Source organism: Arvicanthis niloticus, chromosome 2 (genome assembly GCF_011762505.2).
Source record: "Arvicanthis niloticus isolate mArvNil1 chromosome 2, mArvNil1.pat.X, whole genome shotgun sequence".
NCBI classification, from domain to species: Eukaryota; Metazoa; Chordata; class Mammalia; order Rodentia; family Muridae; genus Arvicanthis; species Arvicanthis niloticus.
Window position 1 is genome coordinate 51,648,675 of NC_047659.1, and position 24,521 is coordinate 51,673,195.

Here is a 24,521-nt window from a genome sequence, read left to right on the forward strand (position 1 = left end):
CCAAGCCCCAATATGATCTGAATACCTTCATTCATGAAGGCTTAAAATGTTTCTTTAGTTATTTTAATGACTGTATTTTTTGTGCCTGGATTTCTTTTCATTTTCTAATTCTATTGAAAATGAAGATAAAAAAACACTATGAAATCTGTTCCAATGAATATTTCTATAAAGCGTTTGACTTCCAAAAACAATCTGATTAACACGCTTATTCCAAGCCACACAGCCATGTGAGTGAGCCCACTAAATATTTTGAGCAGAGAAACCAGATTTCATCCTTGAGTTGCCATCGACTTATAGTATAAGTTCGTTGTTTCCTTGTCTATGGGTCAGAAGTAGCATTTCATTTAGTTTATGTAAAATAATTCTTTAATGAGTTATCAGCAAGAATTCTCAAGGCCAGTCATTTCCGTCCGGTTGGCTAACTTGGTTTTCTTAATTCTCACCATCTAGGATGCTAGCATTGGGAAGCAGAATTCATGGCCTTTGAACTCATTATCCTCACTCCACTAGCCTTCTAATTTTGGCCCAATTTCTTAGCTCAAGAATCAGTTTCCTTGTGAATAAAAAGGAGAAGATGCCTTCCCTTTTCAACTAAGTTCCGCCCGCCAGAGTGTCTTAGTTACTGTTCTATTGCTGTGAACAGAAACAGTGATCACAGCAATTCTTATAAAAGAAATCATTTAACTGGGGGCTTGCTTACAGTTTCAGAGGTTTGGTCCACTGTCATGACGTTAGGGAGCATGGTGGCATGCAGGCAGGGGCCAGAGCAGTAGCTGAGATCTACATCGGGGTCTACAGGCAGCAAGAGACACTGAGTTTGGCATGAGTTTTTGAAACCTCAAAGGTCACCCCAATGACACACTTCCTCTAACAAGGCCAAACCTCCTAATCCTTTCAAATTATGCTTCTCTTTGGTTACTAAGCAATCAAATATATGAGCCTATGGGGGCCATTTTTATTCAAACCACAACGCAAAGCAAGTTACAAGTCCCTTTCACTCCAACCATGGAGAAAAGTAACCTTACCATGGGCCCTGAAAAAAGAGGGCCAGAACAACTTGATGCTGAGTCAGAATGGTTACCACGAAGAATGAGCAAAACCAATAGCAATTTAAGATTGTGGTAGGGATTGTGTCTAAAACTGAGCAAATGAGCCCAGGACGTGAAGTCTACTATATGAATTTTGTGGTTTGCTTGCTGTTTTTATTACTTCCTAGTTTCTTGCTGTATTATAAAGATTGTGTTTGGTAGATAAGACTCCAAGTGAAATGACCTTGCATGCATATTAGATATTGTTTAACATAAATGATACATATGGCATTTGATTATTAGATATTACATTGATTAAACCCACTCTAATACCCATGGAAAAAAGTAAGAGATGGGTAAGGACTGGCTTATTTCTGTTATATAACTGTCAGGAAACGCCTATTCATTTCAATCATGCAAATGTCATTAGGATGAAAGAGACAGCCATTTTCTTTGGAAAAAGTGTCACGTGGTCGTGATTTTTCTATTTTTCTAAGTTCCTACTTGTCTGTCACAGAGGATCTCAACCATTAACACTGAAATTAAAGAGGTCTTTGTGACTGAGATCGTGATTCAACGTGACTCTCCACATATGCATACTGGACTATAATTTATATGTGTTTTAAAATAAGTGTTTCATTCCCACAGTGGCAGCGGTTCATATGTTCTATTTTAAAGTGAGGTTGTTTTTCTTAATCATGAAAGTTATTAAATGTATTAATGCCTCACAAATGCGTCTCTAATGAACTCCTTGCTTGCTTGTTCCTCTCGTTTGTTATAAAGAGCGGAGGAGAGCATAGCATTCTTTTGGACTAATTGAGCAAACTTGGATTGATTATTGCTGTTTCTAAAACAACCACAACATGCACCAGGGTTTTCCAAGCCTAAAATTTATATATCTGAAATTATTAGAGCTTTAATTTAATCTAATACCATATTTCTGCATATTCAAGTCTTTAATATCTATTTATATTGTATATGTGTCTCACCCCATAGGTTTTTTAAATAACCCAAAGGGCCACTGGAGTGGTTTATCATTTTAGAGGGACACGTTTTGTACTGATTACAGAAGAACACCATGGAACACTGGCGTTTATGTGGTCTTGCTGGGACTTTTCTCTAGGCCAGTGCTTCTCAACCTTCCTAACACTGTGACCCTTTCCTCATGTTGGGGTGACCTACAATCATAAAATTATTTTTGTTGGACTGGAGAGATGGCTCAGAGGTTGGTAGCACTGACTGCTCTTCCAGAGGTCCTGATTTCAATTCCTAGCAACCACATGATGGCTCACAACCATCTATAATGAGATCTGATGCCCTCTTCTGGCATGAAGGAATATATTCAGGCAGAACACTGTATACATAAATAAATAAATCTTTAAAACAAATAAAATTTAAGAAGTTATTTCTGTTGCTACTTCATAACTGTAAATTTGCTACTGTTATGAATCATAAGGTAAGTATCTGTGTTTTCTGATGGCCTTAGGTGATTCCTGTTACCTGGTCATTCAACCCTCAGAGGGGCTGCAATGCACAGGTTGAGAACCACTGGTCTAGAGCCAAAGGGGGCAAACAGAGGATAGATGATCATTTTGGTTTGAATACGAAAAGTTTCCCCCAAAGCCTCGGGTATTGAAGGCCTGGTTCCCAGTCATGTGATTTGAGGAAGTGCTGGAAACTCCGTGTGTGAGTAGGTGTTATGGGAAGGACATATGGATATCTTGGGCAGAGTACAGGTTGCAAGTACAAAGGCCAGGTGACAAGCATGTGTTTAGCTTCTTCAAGGACAAACAAGGAGGCCAGTGAGACAGAGAGAAAAAGAGGGGAGTAAGAGAAGATTGAAGAAGAAGCATAAGGGTTTTGGAAATCATTGTAATTTGGCTTTTGGTTAGTACAGAGTTCTTCATGCAGACAAGGATAATTTCCTAAGTAAGGTTTGTCTAATTGATCCCCATATATTTACCAAGTTAAGGGGCTATTTCCCTTCTCTGTAAAGAAATGATAGAAGTTCCTCCATCATCTCTGCACAGATCAGGGCTGATGTTAACTGCACAGAGTCATAAGAGATGGGCCTTTGGGAGAAATAATCTCATTCCTTGACAATCAGGATATGATCTCGTATTCTGCCGCATCTCAATATAAATAATATAAATGTCTGCTGTGTCAATGTTCTGTCTCTGTTTCTGTCTGTCTCTGTCTCTGTCTCTGTCTCTGTCTCTGTCTCTGTCTCTCTCTCTCTCTCTCTCTCTCTCTCTCTCTCTCTCTCTCTCTCTCTCTCTCTCCTGGCCTCTGGGCCTCAGATTTTATTCCATAGCATGGATAGACTTAACCATGTGCAGATTGCACACAGGTTTGTGGTTGGATCTGATGAGGTCAAACCTAGCTTTACGGCTAATGGAAGGGTTGCTTACTAATGGCCACATTTCTTGAAACACATGCATTAAAACAGAGGCTTTGTGAACTTCTGTTTGCTCATTAGTTGGTAGCATTCAATGATAGGAGAGGGGCTAGGACAGATGGACATTTCCCTAGATCCAAGTCCTGAGCTACTGCTATTTCTTTCCATAGGAGAACAGTTGTGGTTGGGGCGAACGTCACCTCCTTGGGCTTGGCTGCTACAGAATTTATCAGCGTATCTGACTTCAGGGCCCACCAGATTGAGGGCCTCTCCAGGACTGGGTTTTCAGGATGCTTTATGCTGTCTTCTTAGGTGTCAAATGCCAGGCTTCTCCTCTCTCAAATAGGGTAGACGTTAAAGATAATATCAAAGAGTTTTGTGGACCAAGTAATGAAGAAATCTACATTCTCACCTCAGACCTTTCAAGAAGGTAGTAGGGATCATGAGACAAAATACTCACCGGTAGCCCCTAGAGACTGTAGCTAAAGCTATTTAAGTCTTACTTTTACTTATTGAATGTAACGCCCTGTGTACCAATTACTTTTCTTGTTACTCTGACCAACTGCCTATTGAGAAATATCCTGAAGGAAGAAGAACTTGTTCTGCCCCACGATTTTAAGACACACGTTTTGTTACTGTGGGGACGTCATGGAGGCAGGTGGTTTTATGGTAGTGGGAGTGTGAAGTGACTTGCTCACATTTCTCTGGATCAGGAAGAAATAATAATAATAAAACTCTGAAAAACTATAGGGCTAGACTATAATCTTCTCATCTTGTTCCTCCATGACTAGCTTGTTCTAGGCAGGTTCAATCTCTTACAGGTTTTATGTCCTTACCAAACAGCTGAGACCCCAGGTCTCTTATATATGAGCTTGTGAGATCCATTTTACATACAAACCACAAAAGCATATGTAATATGCTTTTACATATTAGTTACACTAAGTCTTTTGTAAAGATCTGACATGACCTTTAAGGTCACACTGAAGGCCAGTGCTAGGAAAGAAACACTCAGTACAGTAATCTCATTGGAGCCTTGTGACACTTAGTTGACTCTTGAACTGAGCTGTCTAGCACCCAAGCAACCTGAGTCCATAAGATTATGGATTTATGGTACATGTTTCATATACCTGAAGGTTTTTGTTTATTTGAGTTTTTTTTGGGGGGGTTGTTTGTTTGTTTTTGGTTTTTTGAGACAAGCTTTCTCTGTGTACCTCTGGCTGTCATGGTGCTTGCTTTGTAGACCACACTGGCTTTGAACTCACAGAGATCTGCCTGCCTCTGCCTCCTGAGTGCTAAGATTAAAGGCACATGCCACCATGCCCAGCAACCTTAAATCAAAGGGTCTTCCTCAGTGTGCTTAGTCATTGTCCTCACTGTCTTCCTACCCAGAATGTGCTCCCTGCTGTGCAAAGCCTGTTATGGCCCCAGGGGAGAGCACAGCCCTACAACTGAGAAGACAGTCTCCAAACAACCTTTTGCATCCCAGCTGACTATATGGACCCTTGAAACTCAGACCTGAGTTTGAATTCAGATCTGTAACCAGCTGAGTAATGCAAATCACAAAACCCATCTCATCAAGTTTCTAGACCCTGGGGAGCCTCCATCTGCTCGCCAGTCAGGTGGGAATCTTGCTGTTTTCTCCGTGGGTCTTGGTAAAGGTTCTATAAGATTGTTCTATAAGGCACATCATACAGTGCTCAGCACAAATACAGACATCCAGTTAATGAAACTTTTTCATAAGCACCCAAAACATCACACCACAAAACCAAAGTAACAGAAACATAAACCACAGAGAAAAAAAATTCCAAGCACGCCAGAATATGTGCATCCAAGTAATAGTTACTTCCTAAGGTTTCCATGGGAACCATGTTTCATTCCTCCAAACATCTGCTGTGTTTGGGAACTTGGTCCACAATCCTGAAGCACATTTGTTAGACCACAGCAGTGGTGACAAATCCCATAAAGATGGATTTGATTTGGGAAAACCACCAAATGTTGTTCAGCAGGAGATAAAGTGAGAACACAGTCAACTTCTTGTTAGAAACACAGTTGTGTTTATAAAGAACAGACAGGAATCTCTCTGTAGATGGCAGAATGATCCTTCCAAAATGTCAAACGAATCACATGGCCCTTCTGCTGAAGACTGCTCAATCATTCTCTACCACTCTTAGAGTCAAATTTAAGTCCATCCATGTAACACAACTGTCCTTTGTGACCCACCCTCTGTAGCCTCATGCTTGCCTCTATCCTGCTGTGCAGAGATGGTCAGTTGTTCTGAACAGCTTGTCACCCGAGTTCTCTACATGTTTACCTGCAACTTTCCTTCTCCCTGGAACATTCCCGAGAATTGTTTTTCAAAACTGTACAGCTTAGAAGTTACCTTCTCTGCAAATCAACTGTGATAAAGCTCTTTGAATTAGATGCTTTTCCTACATGTGGTACCAATTTCTGTCCTAAACTTGTCACACAGGACAGCAATCACACTTTCCTTTACCTCTATCCTCTTAGAGTTTGAAATTATGTGAAGCATTATACTGTGACTCATGTCATTTAGAAGTATCCAGTATGTTTTGGTAAGTATTAAGTTTTTAGTATACAATAGGTGATTTGTTACATTGGTGGTTTGACTAAGAATGGCACCCCCTATAGGCTCTTATGTTTGAGTGCTCAGTCACCTGAGAGTGGCACTATTTGAAAGGATTAGAAGGACTGGGAGCTGTGGCCTTGTTGGAATAGGTGTGGCCTTGTTAGAGGAAGTTTGTCACTGGGGGAGATCTTTGAAGTTTCAACAGCCCATGCTAGGTCCAGCTCACTCTCTTTGCAGATCAGGATGTAGCTGTCAACTACCTTTCAGGATCATGCCTGCTGGGCCTGCCACCATGCTTCCTGACATGATAATAATGGACTACGCTTCTAAAACTATAAGCCAGCTTCTAGTGAAATGCTTTGTTTTATAAGCATTGCTTTAATCATGGCATCTCTTCACAGCAGTAGAACAGTGACTAAGATAGTAACATTAATGATCATGCCATGCAGACCTCATAGATCCCACTAAAGTGTTTGAGGTACATGAATGATGACAGGATTATTAGAAATGCAGCACTTACTCATTTCCAACATCTGTAAATGTTTTGTGTGTGTGCACATATATGTACATTGTGTATGTGTGTGTACACATGTGTGTGTACAGTACCTGTGGAGGCCAGAGGTCAACCCTGAGGGTTGTTCCTCAGATACTTTCGATGTTCTATTTTTAAGACAGTGTCCTCTCTGACCTGGACAATTGGTCTGGACAGTGAGTCCCAAGATCCACCTGTCTCTTCCTTCCTAATGCTGGGATGGCAAGCTCGCACTTGAACCTAGCTCTCTGCACATGGCTTTCAGGGATCAAACTTAGGTTTTTATGCTTCTGTGCAAATGCTGCACAGAACGCTGGATCTTCTTCCAGCCTCCATACACCCTTTTTGTTGTTAAAAACTGCTTTCCGAGGCTCTGATGTAAGATGGTATCTAATAAAGTAATAATGGATTATAACCCCCAAACGAGAAACAGATAAAGAGATTTATAGAAAACTAGGAAGATTATACAGAGTACAAATGCTGAGTAATTTGGGTAGCTAGTTCCTCCTCAAGGAAACAGAACATAACACTCCGCTGTTGGGTACAGCTCTGCATAGGCAGTTTTGTCCAAAGAGTGCAGTAAAGAAAGAAGGTATGGGGCAGCAGTGGGAAACCTGATATACATCACCCCAGCCAGGGCGTCAAGGTCAAGAATAAGTCATTCTGATGGTACCACAGACTTGATCTGGTGTGATTCAAATCGCCTATGTCACCTGTGGCTGTCCCCACCAACATCTAGAATCAGAAACCTTGAGAAAACAGCAGCCAATCCCAATAGAGAGACATATAAAGTGCGTACAGCACTCTGGAACATTGTCTCATGGACATACAAACAAAGCTAAAAGGACTAGGTAGCTTAAATTGCGTGTGTGTATGTGTGTATGTATGTGTACAAGTGTGAGTGCGTGTGCATGTGAGTGCATGTGTGTGCACGCTCATGTGTGTATGTGTATGTGAGTGCATGTGCATGTATGTGTTCACGTGTGCATGTGAGTGTGTATGCATGTGTGTAACATAAAGAAGTGATAATCAGTTTAGGGGGGTCAAGACGGGGTTTAAGGGGGAGGGGGAAGGCAACAGTGATGTAGATACAGTGGTCATGTGTAAAGTTCTCAGAAAAAATAAGAAAATTACTAACTCCCTCCCCAACCCACTCCCACAATATAATACTTTTTTAAAAAAGGAAATCATGAAATGTGGACATCCAAGAGAAGCCTAAGGAAGCACGGTGTCTAAAGGCAACAGAGAATCTTGGAATGTTGGGCAGGAAAGGTATTGGGTAAAGAGTAAGGAAAGGTGAACAAAGTGGGAAACAGCAGTGCAGCCATGTTTGTGAATGACAGCAAACACACTGTGATAATGTAAGATGCTAAACACTAGGGAAACAGGGAGCGGGGTATAAAGGGAGGCTACATTATCTCTAAGTTTCCTGTTAATATGAAACTGTTGTACATATGGCATTTATGTGTGACATTCTTAAACAACCAACAAAACCCACATTACTCTCTAATGCGTAGGGAGCTGGAGAGGCGGCACCATTTAAGAGGACTCGCTGCCCTTGCAGAGGACCTAAGGTCGGTTCCCAGCTACACCAAGCAGCTGGACTGTAACCCCAGTCCCAGGGGAACCAATGACAGTGGCATCTTTTGCCCTCTGTGCTCACCCATTCTCATACGCACACACACAGACACATAATTAAGAAAAAAGATCTTTAAAATAAGACACAATGAAAAGTGAAAACATGTTCTAAAAATAAAGTTTACTTAAAAAATAATATTTGGTTGAATGTTGATACAGGTTCTCTACTTTCCACAACACCTAAAGGAAAATATAGAAATTCTACCTAAAACTGAATATAGAATCTGAGAAATTTTGCCAAGTATTAGACATAGGCAATGGTATCGGGAAAAAAACAAACAAACAAACAACCAAACCAAACAACAACAAAACAAAATTGGCTTTATAGTGCTTAAAGACAGGAAAGAGCTGTTCTTCAAGCCGCCCCACGAGGGCGCTGTTCCTTCTCTGGTGTCAAAGCACTCTCCAGGAGACCTGGTGTCTGCACTACAGAGAAAATTAATCCCTTCCCCCATCCTCTGACTTCTGAATGGCACCTACTTCTGAGGAATTAACTTTCATCTTGGGGGCTTGGGGAAGTTAATACAAGTAAAGCCCTGAATGAGGGTGGGGACAGGAATTGCTGTAACTATTATTGTCAATACCCAGGAGCAGTATTCCACTATGTGCTGGAAAATGGTATTACCATTTTCTTCCTGTACTTTATGATTATAATCTTTGCCTGTACTTTCTTGGACTTGATTCATTCAGCAAATAGTTTCTGCATGCAGTCTGTGTGTCACGTCCTGTGCAAGCACTAGGGTAACCATTGGCAAACCAGCCGCATAGGTGACACAGCTCTATGTGTAAGTGACCTAGAACCTGATGGGGCCTGACGGAGGGAAGAATATCATTATAGGATCACACTAGATCTGCCCGCCTTGCTTGGTGCTTAGGAACTGAACACATCAGCTTGCTCTCCTTTTTGTGTATACGACCAAGGGGATTCCAGGGGTTATCAGTGGACCGGCAGAGGTCCTAGGAGACACAAAAGGCTTCTGAGTTGGTCCACACTCTATCTTGAAAACCAATGAGAATGTACCTTGATAATTACTTCAGGCACAGGCTATTAACTCCCAGAAATCTCATACTTAGTCTTCAGAATATGCAAGAATAAAGAGGAAGAGGAGGAGGAGGAGGAAGAGGAGGAAGAAAAAGAGAAGGAGGAGAAAGAAGAAGAGGAGGAGGAGGAGGAAGAGAAGAAGCCACATTGTAATTGGAGCAAAGACTATTCAGGTAATTGGGTTTGAATGGAACTCACAAAACAAGCAAGAGAAGAAACAACAAGGCAAAGCCATTCCTGTGTCAAGAAAACCATCGATAGTTTGGAGGTGGAACATCCCCCAAAGGCTTTTGGGTTAAATGCTCTAGCAGTGGCATTATAAGGAGGTGGGGGAAAGTTTAGGAAAGAGGAATGTAGTTGGAGAAGTAGGTCACTGGGACATGCTCTTGAAGGGGATATTGGGATTCTGTTCCTTTCCTGTCTTCTTGGCTCCTAGACTCACATGGGGACAGCCACTTTCTGTACCACAGGCCCTTCATGGCAATTCTCTGCCTTATCCCAGGTGTGAGGTGACAGAGCCTAGAGACTGCAGAGAACTATCTGGAACCATGAGATTTCCTTCACTGAGCAGTTTTTCCTAGGCATTTTGTTACTTTTACAAAAGCAGACACACACCTCCTCGGAACACACAGGACTAGCTCTCTGATGTTCACTCTCTACCAGACAGCGTGCAGTTTCCTTTAAGACACATTACCATGAAGCTTTCTTGGTACCTTGTTTACCTACTCCTGTTTTCAACTAGAGTATAATAAGTAGCACTTATCTTTCCACTGCGGAATCCTCAGCAGCTAGAACAGCATGGGCCATGGATGAAGAGAAGTTAGTTAAAGGGGGGCACGTGATTCCATGTACATGAGCTTCCTAGTAAAGTCAGAGTCGTGGGCAGAGGGAAATGGTGGTGGCCACAGGTGTCAGGGAGCTGAGTTAGTGTGCTGTGGGCGTTGTCTCAGGCTGGGAGACAGACGGTAGTGAGGGCTGTACAACAATGTGAAGCACTTAAATCTACTGAAGTGCAATGCTTAAAAATGGCTGCAATAGTGAGTTCCATGTCATGCTGATTTTTGTCACAACTAGAAAGGAATAAAAAAGAACTCTGTCCCATACTTAGAGGGATGAGCTAAGTGTCTGAAAGAGAAGGATGGATGGATCACTGAAGGTCAGGCCCTGCCAGGAGGGGCAAGGCTACACCAGGAATTGTCAGCAGGAGAGTGCTCGCCACGGAGGATTGGTGCAAACGGCTCAAACAAAGAGAGCCGGAAGTCAGGTGAGGAGACATCTCTCACAAAGGCTGTGCATTTCTACCCGACTTCTCCCTTGCCCTGAACCTGTTCAGGGAGGAAGGAAGAATAAGAAAATTAATGAAGTTCATTGTAAACTCTCTTGGCAACAGGCTTCTAATTTCAGGAAAGAAGGCAATATATAGATACGTGATACCTCAGTATATCAGAGCACTCATTAAAGACTGCCTTCGTCAGGGAGTGAAGGCTGGCTCAATGGATAAGGGAAAAGGGAAGAAGACAGGAAAGAAGAAATTAGCATCTGATCATGTGCTAGGAGTCCAGCTCTTTCAATCAGCCAACCAGAGGATATTTTTCTTAAAGTTTAGGAGATTCCTCAGGGAAGAATCATCTCTTCCCCCTGGCTTCAGGAGGCTCCTTAACTCTAGAGGGAGGCGGTTACACAATGTCTGGAAAGAGATCTTTGAAACCAGTCCTCCTTCCCACAAGACCAACTCTATTCATGGCATGGGGAATGCAGAGGAGATGCTCTGCCAGTCTGTGGGCACCAAGACTTTTGTCATCAATCTCAAAGGGTCAAAGGTTTTCCCTTCCAGATTCTTGTGCTGGAAGACCACAATGAAAGACAGCTCAAATGCGTTCACTTATCCAATACATTTTTTTTCTGAGTACCAATTATGTAAAACACACACACACACACACACACACACACACACACACACACACACGGTGGGGAGGAAATAAAAACATAATCACATACTTTAGGGCACACAGGTTCTGACAGAGGGAGATACACAGGCATTGCACAGGGCAATAGAAAGACAGCCACGGGATGAGATGTTTTTTGGAGTACATCTAAATCAAGCTCTGAATAATGGGACAGTCTTGAGTGGGGAGGCATAATTGGAATGCAGAATAATGAAAGTTGAGGGCACATTAAGGTTCAGATGGCAGACAAGCAGGTGGCTGATTTGTAGACTATGAAGCATTTGAGTGTAAGTAGCATAAAATTCTCTGAGAAGAGAAATGAGAGCCAGGGGTAGGAAAGTAGTTTGGTGTGAGTTTTCCAGGGGCCCCAGAGGCCAGGACATTTGTATTTTGATAGGTAAGAGGGGAACAATTTAAGTTCTATGAGTCGGCTCATGATGCATTCTAAACTCTGCTGTAGGAGGAACAAGTAGAAGGAGATTGTGATTGCCCAGCCACGAGGTAATGAAGACCTTAAGTAGGATGTTGCTGTGAAAATTGGAAAGGAGGAAATAGATGGGAGGCTCTGGGGAGGTGGGTTAAATGGTGCCTGGCTCCTGATTGCCTAGCCTCTCCCTCACTCTCTGTTTGACCCTCATTCCTCTCCTCTCTCTGATCATAAAACCATGTGAGGCATCCCTTACCACCCAGACTTACACTTCCTGGAAATATTCTCGCCTGTATTAGGTAAGGCTTCATTTGCAATAACCGTGAAGGACACCCTGAAGAACAATTCCTGATGCTCCAAATGAGGACCTACCATTCCACATCCACATCCTATTGTGCTCTCTCTGCATCCTGACCTTTAGATAAAGTTTCTCCTTTGTTCTGGGGACCTCCCTCTGGGAAAACAGGAGGCGAAAGAAACACAAGAAACACGGCTTTCCTTGAGTTTCTGGCTGCTTGTGCAGATTGGGAATCAAGATCATAAAAGTCGATTTGTTAAAATGACTGTAAATTCCTTTCTGTGTTCCATCTCCTTGCTTTAAGAGCATTTAAGAGCTGTTCAGTATTAAAATTACATATGTAGGTAAAAGAATTTTAACAATAGAGTTTTATAACTAAATTATGAGAAAGTCAGAAAAGCCGTCGCCCAAATAATTGGATTGATAATTTGATTGTTAAATAAAATCTATGCACTATGGCAGCCATTCTGTTTTTAGAGACCAGAAAAGTAGAAGACATGTAGCTTACATATCTATCTTTTACCCTTGGTGGACTGCGACTAAAATGAGCTGACATTACCAGCATGTGGCAATGGGAAGAGACTTCCTTTTATGCCAAGTTGGATATGAAGTTGTAACTATCAGGTTCTATAACTTTCTGCAGAAGCAAGCATGTGACACACAGGTGACAGACACTGGGCATACCTAGAGGAAGCAGAAGTGTTCTGGGATAGCCTCACCTGCAATGGAACCAGGGTGTTCTGCAATGGTGCCAGGGTGTTCTGCAGTGGTGCCATGGTGTTCTTCAATGGTTCCAGGGTATTCTGCAGTGGTGCCAGAGTGTACTGCAATGGTGCCAGGGTGCACTGCAGTGGTGCCAGGGTGTATTGCAATTGTCCCAGGTTGCACTGCAGTGGTGCCAGGGTGTATTGCAATGGTGTCAGGGCACACTTCAGTGGTGCCAGGGTGCACTGCAGTGGTGCCAGGGTGGACTGCAGTGGTACCAGGGTGCACTGCAGTGGTACCAGGGTGCACTATAATGATGCCTGGCTATACAGTGATGTAGTTTGCAGAGCCTGAGCCACAGAATGAAGGAAAGACTAATCTATTTTGGATTCAAACTTGAAGCAGGAAGTGATCTGCCTAACCAAACAGGCAAGGAGTTATGGCCCCTAACCAGCACAGCCTTAAATAAATTTGAGGATGAGCAGACAGAATTCAATGGAGATCGAAGAGAGCAATGCACTGGTCAGTACAACACCTAACTTTTGCTAAGGCTAGCTCTTCACAGCTCTTCACAGTATGGTTCCATGACCCTCTCCCTCAGGCCAAATCCTCAGACACTCCAATACCTTCTCTATAATGGCTCAGTACTGTGTATAGGCTATGAGCCTCATATAGGCTGAGTCTTCTCTATACTGCTTGCCCTAGGTAGCATAGTGCAAAAGCTAGTAGACACTTGTGGTTCTATGTTATTTAGGAGAGAATGGCAAAGAGGGGTCGTTTGCGTGTGTTTACTACAGATATAATTTCTTAGGACCTTTCCCAACCATCGCTGAATTCACGGATGTAGAGCCAGTGGAAAGAGAGGACCAAGTATGTCAATTATAACTGAATACTCCTTCTGAACATTTTCCCTAAGTGTTACAATGCTTTCTTACGCTCCTTTGCTGTATGAGGTACTTAAGAACTTAGACAGAATGTCTAAGGGTCACAGGTGTGCTATCAGGGCTAAGTCCAGATTAGAACCAGATGTGTGCAAACGTGAGCACTGTCTCTTCCACCCGAACTGCTTTCGGCTTGGCTGAGGCCACCAGCCTCCTTCTGCAGGAGATATTTATGCAAAACAAAACAGATATTCAAAATATTCTTAAGCCAATCAAATCTGGGGGCATTTTTCCAGATCAGTGGAACAAAGTAATATATAAAGAAATATATTTAAATATACATGCAAATATATATATATGAATTTGTATAATTTGATAATATTATTTAAATCAATATAATTTAAAAGTTAGCAGTTAATAGCTAACATTAAATAAATGCATGTAAATCAGTTGCTTTTTGATGAGGGTGGAATAAGTTAATTCTGTTAAAAAAGAAAGAAGGAAGGAAGGAAGGAAGAATGATGAAGAATGATGAAGGAGGGATGAAGGAAAGGTTAGCCCTCAGGGCTCTGAGTAATCAGAGGTTGTTCCCACCCCACTTACAAGGACTGATAAGGACTGACTAAGAAAACACTTACTGTCAGAGATACAGTATTTTATCTTATTTTTTTCCCCTTGGGAGAAAGGATGCTTAAAAGATACAACAGCACCGTGCTGTCTCTCTGGCATCTCCTCAACTCCAGGAGAGGTTCACTCTGTGAGCTGCCCAGGCCCAGAACCATGTGTGCTCATTTCCTGGAAGGTAGGGCCTCTAGGGCAGCTGAGGGATGGCTTCCTTCCTGTTTCTCTTGCTGCTGATGAAAAATAATAGGTGATGGGTCCTAGAACTATATTTAAAGATTGTCTTCATGGGAAAATTAAAGTAGAACCGAGACCAAAAGGAATATGTAAAAACTGAGTCTGGGTGGGCTGAGTGGGAAATCCTTTTTTGCCTGCAATGGAAAATGAGAAAGACCCAGCTCAGGTCCTAAGGCAGGAGGATTGTGACCATAGGAACAACCCTATATTTGGTTCTGTCCCCTCTGGCTTTCTCACTATCTCTTGACTGTTATTATTATCTTACTGTTTAATTTTTTTTTTGCTAGACCATTTCTATATTATAAAGTATCTCATATCCTTTATGGAACTAAATTTCTTATAAATAATATAAACACACATACATATTTTAATAAAAATATTTACAAAAGTATTGCATTTGTTCATATTTGTGTGTATTATTTATAAGTACATAAATTTAAGATATATCCACTCAGAAGTTAATACATCATGGTATAGGAAAACACCACACCTGAGCTTGTAGTGGCTTTAGTAGTTTAGTGAGCTTGTAGGCTTTAGTAGTTCTCAACAGATGATATTTTATTTTCTTAAGCTGAAGAACTCTTGTAATGGATCTTTAGCCAGGGCACAGGGTGGGGCCACCGAGTCACAGTCACCAAGATTTGGCTCCCAGTGACACGAAGGTTGGCCAAGGGTTTGAAGGTCACCAATACCAGGATATAACAGGGAACGAATGCTGCTTGTGACTGGTGTGACAGAGGCCACAGAACAAACAAATCAACAGCAGAAGTCTACTTCTTGAGCGGGTGAGACTGTCATAATCTGAATTGATCTGGAACTGTTGGTAGTGGAAACTTTTAAGGACAGAGGGCCCCTGAATGGCACCAGCGTGAAGGTGTTTGCTGGGACCACACATAAGTCATGAGATTTGAAGACTGTGGCTAGGGATGGCCTTAAAGCTTCGGGGGTTAGGAGAGAATGGCCCATAAGACTCTCTCTTCTGGGGACAACCGGTCCTTCATGCTTCAACCCCTCACTCCAGTCATTTAACAGGAAGAAGATCCACCAGGAGGTACTGGGGAGCGAGAACACAGCGGTGCATGGATTATTTTCACTGCGTGTTAATGATGTTACATCATCATGGGGTCCAGTTGGGACTAACAGATGAAATGTGCTTAGTTGGGTTGGCTGGTTTGTGTTTCATTTGTCTGTTTGTAAATAGCTGCAAGCAGTAAAGAGCAGTGGGTGAGACTGGAGACGCAGGTTTGGTGAGAGTTAAGGAAACACCCTTAACATCTGCAGTTTCAAATTCACGGCCTTTGTTCCTTCTCCCAGGTGCATCTCAGTACTGAGCATACCACTGCGTATCGGAGCATAGTGATGTCTGTTGTTGTGCAGTGTTACTAGCTGCTCAATAAAACCTTCACAGGTATTATTTCACTTAATTCTCACGACTGAGTCACAGTATGAAAACAGTTCGACACACAGACCTTCCCGCTCCAGTAGTGATTCTGCATTAGTGTGTGTTGTGTGTGTTGTGTTGTGTGGGTACAGTTGTGTGTGTGTGTATGCATACACATGGAGGCCCAGTGAACCTGGTGATCACCAGTTTTATCTGTGCTAGTCAGCAGTGTTGCCCAAGGGAGGTTCCATCTATGCATGGGGTAGGCGTAGAATCATAGGCAGCTGGCAAATCCACCCAGCTGTCTGACTTTCATGTGGCTTCTGGGGGATCCACACTCTGGTCCTCACACCTGCATTATTCACTGGAACCATCTCCCTAACTCACTAGTAGTGGTTCACACTTTTCCTTCCTTCTTTCCTTTCCTTCCTTCCTTCCTTCCTTCCTTCCTTCCTTCCTTCCTTCCTTCCTCCCTTCCTTCCTCCCTTCCTTCCTCCCTTCTTCCCTCCCTCCCTTTCTCCTTCCTTCCTTTCTCCTCTTTCTCCATCTCTTCTCCCTGTCTTCCTTTCATTCTTTCATCCCCGTCCCCAGACATGATCTAACTATGTAACCCTGGATGGCTTAGAATTTACCATGTGGACCAGGGTGGCCTTGGTTTCACAGAAATCCTCTTCCCTGGGCCTCCTGAGTGCTGGGATTAAAGGCACACACCACCATGTCTAGCTTAGTAGTGATTCTTATATATCGGCTACATGTTTTCAGTTCACCTATTGGTTAAAGGTACTGTCTTTAGTCTTCACTATAAACATGGTTCATAGAAACAAAGCAATTCTTTCTCAGGAGAACTACCCCAGATCCCTTACCTCAATCGTCTACCATCTTTCCCTTCCCCATCCCTCCACCTAAGAATTATTTCACAGATATTCCCTTTGTGCAAAGGATCCTGCCAGGCACTAAAAATAAATTATGAAACTGAATGAATTATGAAACTCAAAATTCACGATCTAGACAGGAAGAAAAAAGTATGCAGACAGATTAGATAACAATAATTTTGTCTTTTAAATCTTCAATTGTACTCTCGTTTTTTTTTCTCCCAGCTGGGAGAAAATATTAAGTATCATCTGTAGCAAAGATGCTGAGAAACAATAGGTCTTGTGTCAAAATAAGCCTCTGAGAATCACAGGAAAGGAGGAGATTTCTTTAGAACTTCAGGGGTCTGGGGGATATGCAAGGATTAGAACGTAGTTCTTAGTAGGAAGCACATATAAGTGTATGTATGAAAGAAGTGGATCTGGACGACATATCCTCAGAGCCAGGGTTCCACGTGTGATTAGAAAGGTTGTGCATTTACAGAATCACACACACACACAAGTTCATGATCTATTTTAAGTCCTGACAATTGTTTTCAGTTGATTGCTGGGTACAGGGTCTGGCTATGTAGCCCAAGCTGCCCTCAAATGCATCCTTTTGCCTCTGACTCCCAAGTGCTGGGATTATAGCAGTGACAAAATATATTGACTTATGTCTATTTAAGAAATCAAGTATAAAGTCTGTATCTAATGATAGGACATGCATGAATGGGGTCCCAGGAATCCCAAAACTCCCTGATATTACAAGCAATACTATATACTTTTCAAGAGAGGGTCTCCATTTGTTGCCCAACTGAACCCACGACCATAAAATAATTGAGACCCAATGAAGAGAGCCTTTAAGATTTAAAAATCAAGACCCATGAACAGGACAACTTTTCACCTCATAAAATTAAGTCCGTTTAGCATAGGAAGCTGACATGATACTGTACTTACATCAAGAGCCACAGACTGCTTGGCCCAGGACTTCTTCACTTGATCGTACATAATTGTGTTGTTAATACCAAGGCCACAAAAGATGACAAAGGCCTAGGACACAGAAAGCCTGTTAATTAAAAACGGTAATAACTCACAGTCAAGATCTAATATGAAAGCAGGCAGTCACTAGAGACAGTTCTGAAAATATAATTTTATTGTGCTCAGAGGTGGGCCTTAGGGAAATATGCATTAAAGTTCTTAATTACTATTGTCATGTAAGGACTTTATAGCTCACACTGCACATGAGAAAAGAAATCATTACTTTAATGATATCATGAAGAAATAACTTCACACATTTGAAAGCATACAATGTGTTTCAATGTGACTTTAATTTATTTGGGCAGTAGACTGTTTTTATTATTCTACCTTATTTAACTAAAAGCAGCCCTTTCAACAGCAAGCTATAAAATACTCTGGCCAATAAAGTAAGTAAGAGAAACCACAGGTTTGGGCTAAGGGAAAGCAGACTGATTTAGAACCAGCTACTGAGAAAGATACAATGAGAATGATCATTTTTTATGGGTGGGGTTGGATTCTGGCACAGTCCATGAGTAAGCACGTGAAAGCCAACCTCTTCCACTGGAGACGGAAGGGGACAGAAGCTTGTGAACTAAAGGAAGATGGGGAAGATATACCTGGCAGGGCTAGCTAAGGGTTTCATAACTGAACAGTGTGAATGACAAGGACTGGGCTGAAGTGGAGGTATAGAATAGAATTATGCAATAAAACTAAGATAAAATAATCAAAGGTTAGAAACTAATCCAATAGGTGAAAACACAGTCAATTTTTGCCTGTGCATTTAGTCTTTAAATTTTCCTCTAGGTCTGGCACACCATTTAACTACGTTAAAATGATTAATGTTTATCCTAACACATATGGGCAAGGAAACTGTCAGTGATTCAGATTTGGCCCTTGGCTTTTAAATGTATTTCCTCACCTCAAAAAGCCTTTGGTCTGCATCATCAAAAGGTTTCCCATCCAGTCTGTTCAACACTTGAGCGACCCCTGTTGAGAGAAGGTGGGGAAGTAATCATTGTCACATCCTGTCACTGTGACAGAGTATTCCGTAGCTGATTCTGTGGGTGACTTAACACACCCAGTTTAATCTCTGATGCAAGTACATTAGCATACATACACACAGTTTTATATATGACCACTGGATGTGTGTGTATATGTATGTATATATATCTCTATCTATCTATCTATCTATCTATCTATCTATCTATCTATCTATCCATCCATCCATCTATCTATCTATCCATCTATCTATATATGTATGTATGTATGTTCTGTGGTGTTTGGGAGGGTCAGCGTGGCATGGTGATTAAGAACCTAGGCTCTGGACTTAGAAAACCTTAGTTCAAATTCCAGTTCTAGTGTCAGCTGTGTGTCTGTGAGTAAGTGAACTGTTTTAGTGATGAAAGTCTTTGTCGATACAAAAAGAATTAAAATGTAAACTATCCCAGAGGATTATGGAGATGTGAAATAGGTTTTAGAGTTTCACTATGCACACTTAAGACATATAGCATGATTTTATGGGACACACATAGGTCAAAGCAAAGTTAGTTCTGTTACCTGCTCCCAATGGCTCACACACTTCTAACAGACTCGGTGTTTGCAGGCTTCCCCTCCTCAAATACATTCTCAGTATTATACCAGATGTGCTGACACATGACTTCCAAAACACATCAGTCTAACTAACACAATTCTATCCTGAAATCTGCTAGCTTGTGGCCCCATTTAGTAGAAATAAAGGGGGAAAAAGAGTGATCCTATACCTTTTAAAATGTACCTAACTTTCCGGCTGGGGTGCCAGCTCATGGTGTTCTCAACAGCATATAAACAAATGGAAAGTCTTCAGCATAATAGGGAAACTACAGCACTAACTTCAAAGTGACAGGAGATGCTTATCATTAGAATTGAAATGCAGGATTGTATATGAAATTGCCATTTGAGCAATACATGATTGTTTCCTATAAACATTTTATCTCCTTTAAATATGTGTGTGTGTGTGTGTGTGTGTATTACAATTTGTACTCAGGCTCAGATCCCAAGAGTCTAGAAAATCCTTTATGCTTAATAACATATTACTGTATTTGTGCATTTGTGCAAGTTGAGCAGTCCAATGGGGAAATCCTTTAAACATGTAGGACTTGGGCTGCAGGTAAACTCGGTTGCTATGGCGGCGGTTACCTAGGGAGCAAGAAGCACCACCTGGCTGACTGGTGCACATTTGGAATTTCAGCACTCAGATGGTAGAGCTAGGAAGACCGATAGCTCAAGGTCATTCTTAGATACGAGCTCAGTTTGTCCTAGCCTGGGACATAAAAGGCTCTTCAAAAACCAGGAAACAAAACAAAACAAACAAACAAAAAGCAGATCTTGATGACACTCACAGGGTACTAAGTCATTGGTTAGACAGAGAGAAGCAAGACTATATATTATATACCAAATCCATACCAATCACCTTATGTCTAAACCCTACATTTTCATTGTGGTTTTAAGTCAATCTCTCTCCTTCATTATTGCTTAAGCTCTTTCTTCGCCTGAGAGTCTGTACTGACTGCTCTTTTCCTGACTGAATGTTTTCGTCTTGTTGGATTGGGCTTTGTTTTTAGCTTTTGGGGGACAGGATCCCCTATTTTTGAGGTAATGGAAAATAGCAGGTTTGGAGAAAAGTGTCGGCAGCTGCTTTTGCCTATGCTTTCTTTATTGTGGGGGAAAGTGTCTATTCAGAGACATGCCAGCAAAGATGTGTATCCAGTTGTGTCCAGCATGCTTGTGCTCGCACGATGTGTAAACAAGCTCAGGTGTGGACATAGACACCATAGGGAAGAGAGGATGCCTCAAGTTTAATCTTGATCCATTTAATAACTGTAACTTTGTGACTGTTCCAACCTCTCTGCCTCTGTCCCCCTTTTCCCTCCCTCCCTCCCTCCCTCCCTCCCTCCCTCCCTTCTTCTTTCCCTTCTACATCCATTGCTATTCTTTAACATCTACAATGTAAAATAACAAAGTTCAATTGGTAGCTCCTAAGACTCTTCTACCTTCAGAATTTACTAGTGCTTTGAACCTAATCGATATTTGTCCTAGTTCTAATTAATGCCCATTCATTAGTAGTCTGTGCTATGGAATTGGAGAACAGTATAGAGACATTACTTGGACTGGGTCTGGTGATACATGCCTGTAAATCCTAATATTTGGGAGGCAGTGTTAAGAGCTGCAGGCTAGCCAGAGATTGACGGCAACACACACACACACACACACACACACACACACACACACACACACACACACACACACACACAGGAATACATAAAAATATATGGGCCTGGTTTCTATTTTATAGAAAGGTGCTAGTTGCTTTAAAAAGAAGTTAGTCCTGTGGGTCACGTCTTACCAATTATTTGGTGGTTGCTGTTCCAAATAGGGACACAGAGAACAGATCTTATATGGAAACCAGATATCTGGTCAGCCTAGGATAGAAAAAAAGAAGTTAATTATCATCAAATATTTATCACTCATTGAAAAATTATTTCTATATACTGTAATGTAACATTGTTTTTGGAGAGGATCTGATGCTGTTACCTAGTCTAGCCTTGAGCTCACTACCTTCTCACCTTAGCCGTCTACAGCAGACTGCCACGGCATCCATTACAATCAACTCTTTAAATAAAAACACTCACTCACTCATTTTTTCTTATGTCACAGTGGAAAACACAAGGAAAACCAAATTCAAACCCAGCACAAATCAGACAAAATTGCTAACCAGTCTGACTGCTCCCGATCCCTGCAGCCCCAGAGAAGTGGGTCACAACTACAGCACCAGACAAGGATTCTGCACTGGATTCTGGGTAATTAAAGCATTTTAATTAAGCCAATCGTCAGTGTTTATCTTTGACTGGGCACAGCCATTGGTAAGAATGTTTGAACCTACAAGGAAATGTGTCATATGTACATCAAGTTTAGATACTTCTTATTTATTACTGACTCCTTTTATTTATTAGATACCACTAATTTATTACTTTAAACTATGTGCATGACTCTGTGTGGGGGTGTGGGACTGTGCATGTGAATGTGGGGCCTTCATGGAGGCCAGGGTGTCACATCCCGGAGCTGGAGTTACAGGCAGTTGTGAGGCACCTGAACTTGGGTTCTCTGAAATAACAGTACTCTTAACTGCTGAACCCAAAGGCTCTCCAGCTCAATACTACATGTTTTTAATTTTGCTAAGTTGCTATGGATGTTGTAAAATCCCGTAACAAAACTTAAAACCAGAAATTGAGAAAGGAAGCATGAAGAAGAGGATTCAGAAGATCTCTGAGCTCTAACAGATGTCAGTCATCTACCACCATGACACATCAGAGGACAAGTCTCATACTTAAGTGGCCAGAGGAGCTACTGAAGTTGGAAGGGCTCTGGTGAGTCAAAAATGACCTTTGCTTCCAGTGAGAAGGGCCAGTGTGTCATCCTATCACTAAGGCTGAGACAATAAGATGGCAATGATGGAAAGATATCTTGAATATTCACTAAGAGTTGAGAGCTAACTGATTTATAAATTAAGAGTTAAGAAGATTAGGATAGGGTCTGTTGGGTTTTTTACAAAGTGCACTGTAATCAAGAGACAGAAAGTCATAGACCCCTCATGGTCTTTTCCTGTCCCCCAAAGAGTGCCCTGCCTCCAGCCAACGAAAACTAGGACGACTCCTTTAAACCTAATATGAAGTGAGTGACTAAATGTATGCTCTTGTGTGGCTGCTTTCTTTTGCATAGCATTATATTTTTGTGCTTTATTCATTTTGGCTGTGTTACACAGTGGCATCGTGTTCCCCTGTCTGAATGTCACATTGCTAATTCCTTTCACTCCTGTGGAGCGCTGACTTACTTCCAGCATAATCACAAATAATGTTCTTAGGAATATTCCTGTGCATACTTCAGACTCATGTGAACGAATTTCTCTTGTGCCTGTAACTCTGATAGAATCACTGGATTTCTAGCATGTCAGTTTCAGTAGCTGAATCCAGAAGGCTTCCCAAAGTGATTTAAAAACAAACAAACAAACAAGAAAACGGTTTACAAGTGCATGAGCTTTCAGCTGCTTTACACCGTCACCTCTCGGTACTCTCTGGGTTTTGCTTGCTTTGTTTTGTTCTTATTTTAACAACTCTGGGAACTGTGTGGTAACATCTGATGGTGAAAATACTGTGACCATCTCCGATGACCAGGAGAATTATTTCCCTCGGCTTAAGTCTGTTTTTCTGGCATAATTATCAATGCCTTTCCATTTTCAAAAGCATTCCCATTTAGACTAAACGTCACTCAGTTTCCCTACTGATAGGCAGCGAAGTTGTTTGGCTTTGTCACATCATCTATATCCATCTTCTCTTTCATAAAATACCTCTTCAGGGGTGTTTGTTCTACTGGGTCGTCTAACTTTTAAAAAGCATGTTCTATATGATTGATAATGGCTACCCTGCCAGTTACATAGATTATAAAAGCCTTCCTAATTCTGTCTCTTGTTCTTCCTCTCTCTCACTTGCTTTTGACTTAGGTCGATCACACCACATTGTCCAATATCTTATTTGGAAAAATTTATCCCACTTCTTGTTCATGGAGATGGTCTCCTGTTTTCTTCACAGACTCTTTGTTGCTTTAACTTTCACATCTAAACCTAGAGTCTACCTGTGTGCAGCATGTGAACCAGGAGTTATCAGTTTAAAAACAGGACAACATCATTTTAAAGTGGGGGGGGGGGAATCTCTCTCTCACGGTCTGCTGTACAATCATTTTCATTAACCAAGTGTCAGGGCTTGTTCGGATCTGCTTCTGGACTCTCCAATCTTATTTTATTGATCTAGAGAACTCTTAAACCTTTCACCTTTCTGCCTTGAATAAGGTGGCATATCTTACTGGGCAGTGTAAACTGTTAACTTTATATTTCCATACAAGTTTCAGAATTAATTAATTATACCTGTGCTGAGCACAGTGCTCATATTTTGGGGGAGAGAAAGGGAGGGGAAGGGGGAGGTGTTACACTAAATCATCAGCCACCTTGGAGAAAACTTGTCTTGATAGTGTTGAGACCTTTTTAAAAATTACGTTATTTTTAATTGTGTTTGTGTTTCTATTTCTGTGTGTCTGTGTCTGTCTGTCTGTGTGCATATGTGCATGTGATCCCCCAGAGCTGGACTGACAGGCAGTTGCGAGCCACCTGATATAAGAGCTAAGAACCAAGCCCCAGTCTTCTACATGAGTAGCAAATACTCTTTTCTGCTAAACTGAGTCTCCAGCTCCCCAGAGCTGAGCCTTTTTATCCACAAACATTCTTCAGTTTACTTAGAGCTTTTCAAGTTTCTTTCAGCAAAGTTTCATGTGTACAAGTTTTATATATAATTTGTTACATTCCTAACCTGCAGCGGTGAGTTTGGGCTTCTCAGCTTTACGCTCTCAGTGGGTCTCAAGCTGCCAGCCACCCGCCCAGGAACTCTTTGGATCCGAGAATGAAAGACTGGGTGTTAAGTGTATATTATATTTTAGCATTAATAAGGATTATGCTCAGTTTATATCTGAGAGTAGGTTTAACGGAACAAAAAGAGGGGAAATTTGTGGGTTTGCCCTGATACTGTTTGTATTTTGATTTTAATTCTGCTTCCTCAAGAGGGGCTGCCCCCAACTAGAAGTAGATCATATATTCAGGTGATCTCACTGAACCTTCTTCCCATTCTGACTGGTCAAATAAAGGCTAGAACCAATAATTAGGCAGTGGAAGGGAAAGGCAGGATGGGTGCTCTCAGAGAGGGGGAAGAGAGGGAGAGGCAGAAGAAGAAGAAGGAAGATGGAACAGAACCACATGGCATGGAGAAGCCACAAGTAGCAAGGGGTCTCATAGCTGGGGAACAAATTAGTACAGTGATAGATCTGCCCAATCTAGGCATATGGCTCATAAATATAAT

At 41.6% G+C, this 24,521-nt stretch overlaps 1 protein-coding gene across 1 annotated transcript in view; it reads right to left on the minus strand.

The window, feature by feature from the left end:
- Window positions 1-24,521, minus strand: part of Pde11a (phosphodiesterase 11A) — a 353,700-nt gene that overhangs the window by 141,524 nt on the left and 187,655 nt on the right. Inside the window, exons 7-9 of the mRNA XM_034496108.2 lie at window positions 20,969-21,044; window positions 18,506-18,573; window positions 17,527-17,619 (exon numbers count right to left, since the gene is read on the minus strand). Coding sequence (XP_034351999.1) covers window positions 17,527-17,619; window positions 18,506-18,573; window positions 20,969-21,044 — 237 coding nt within the window. The remainder of the gene's footprint in view (window positions 1-17,526; window positions 17,620-18,505; window positions 18,574-20,968; window positions 21,045-24,521) is intronic.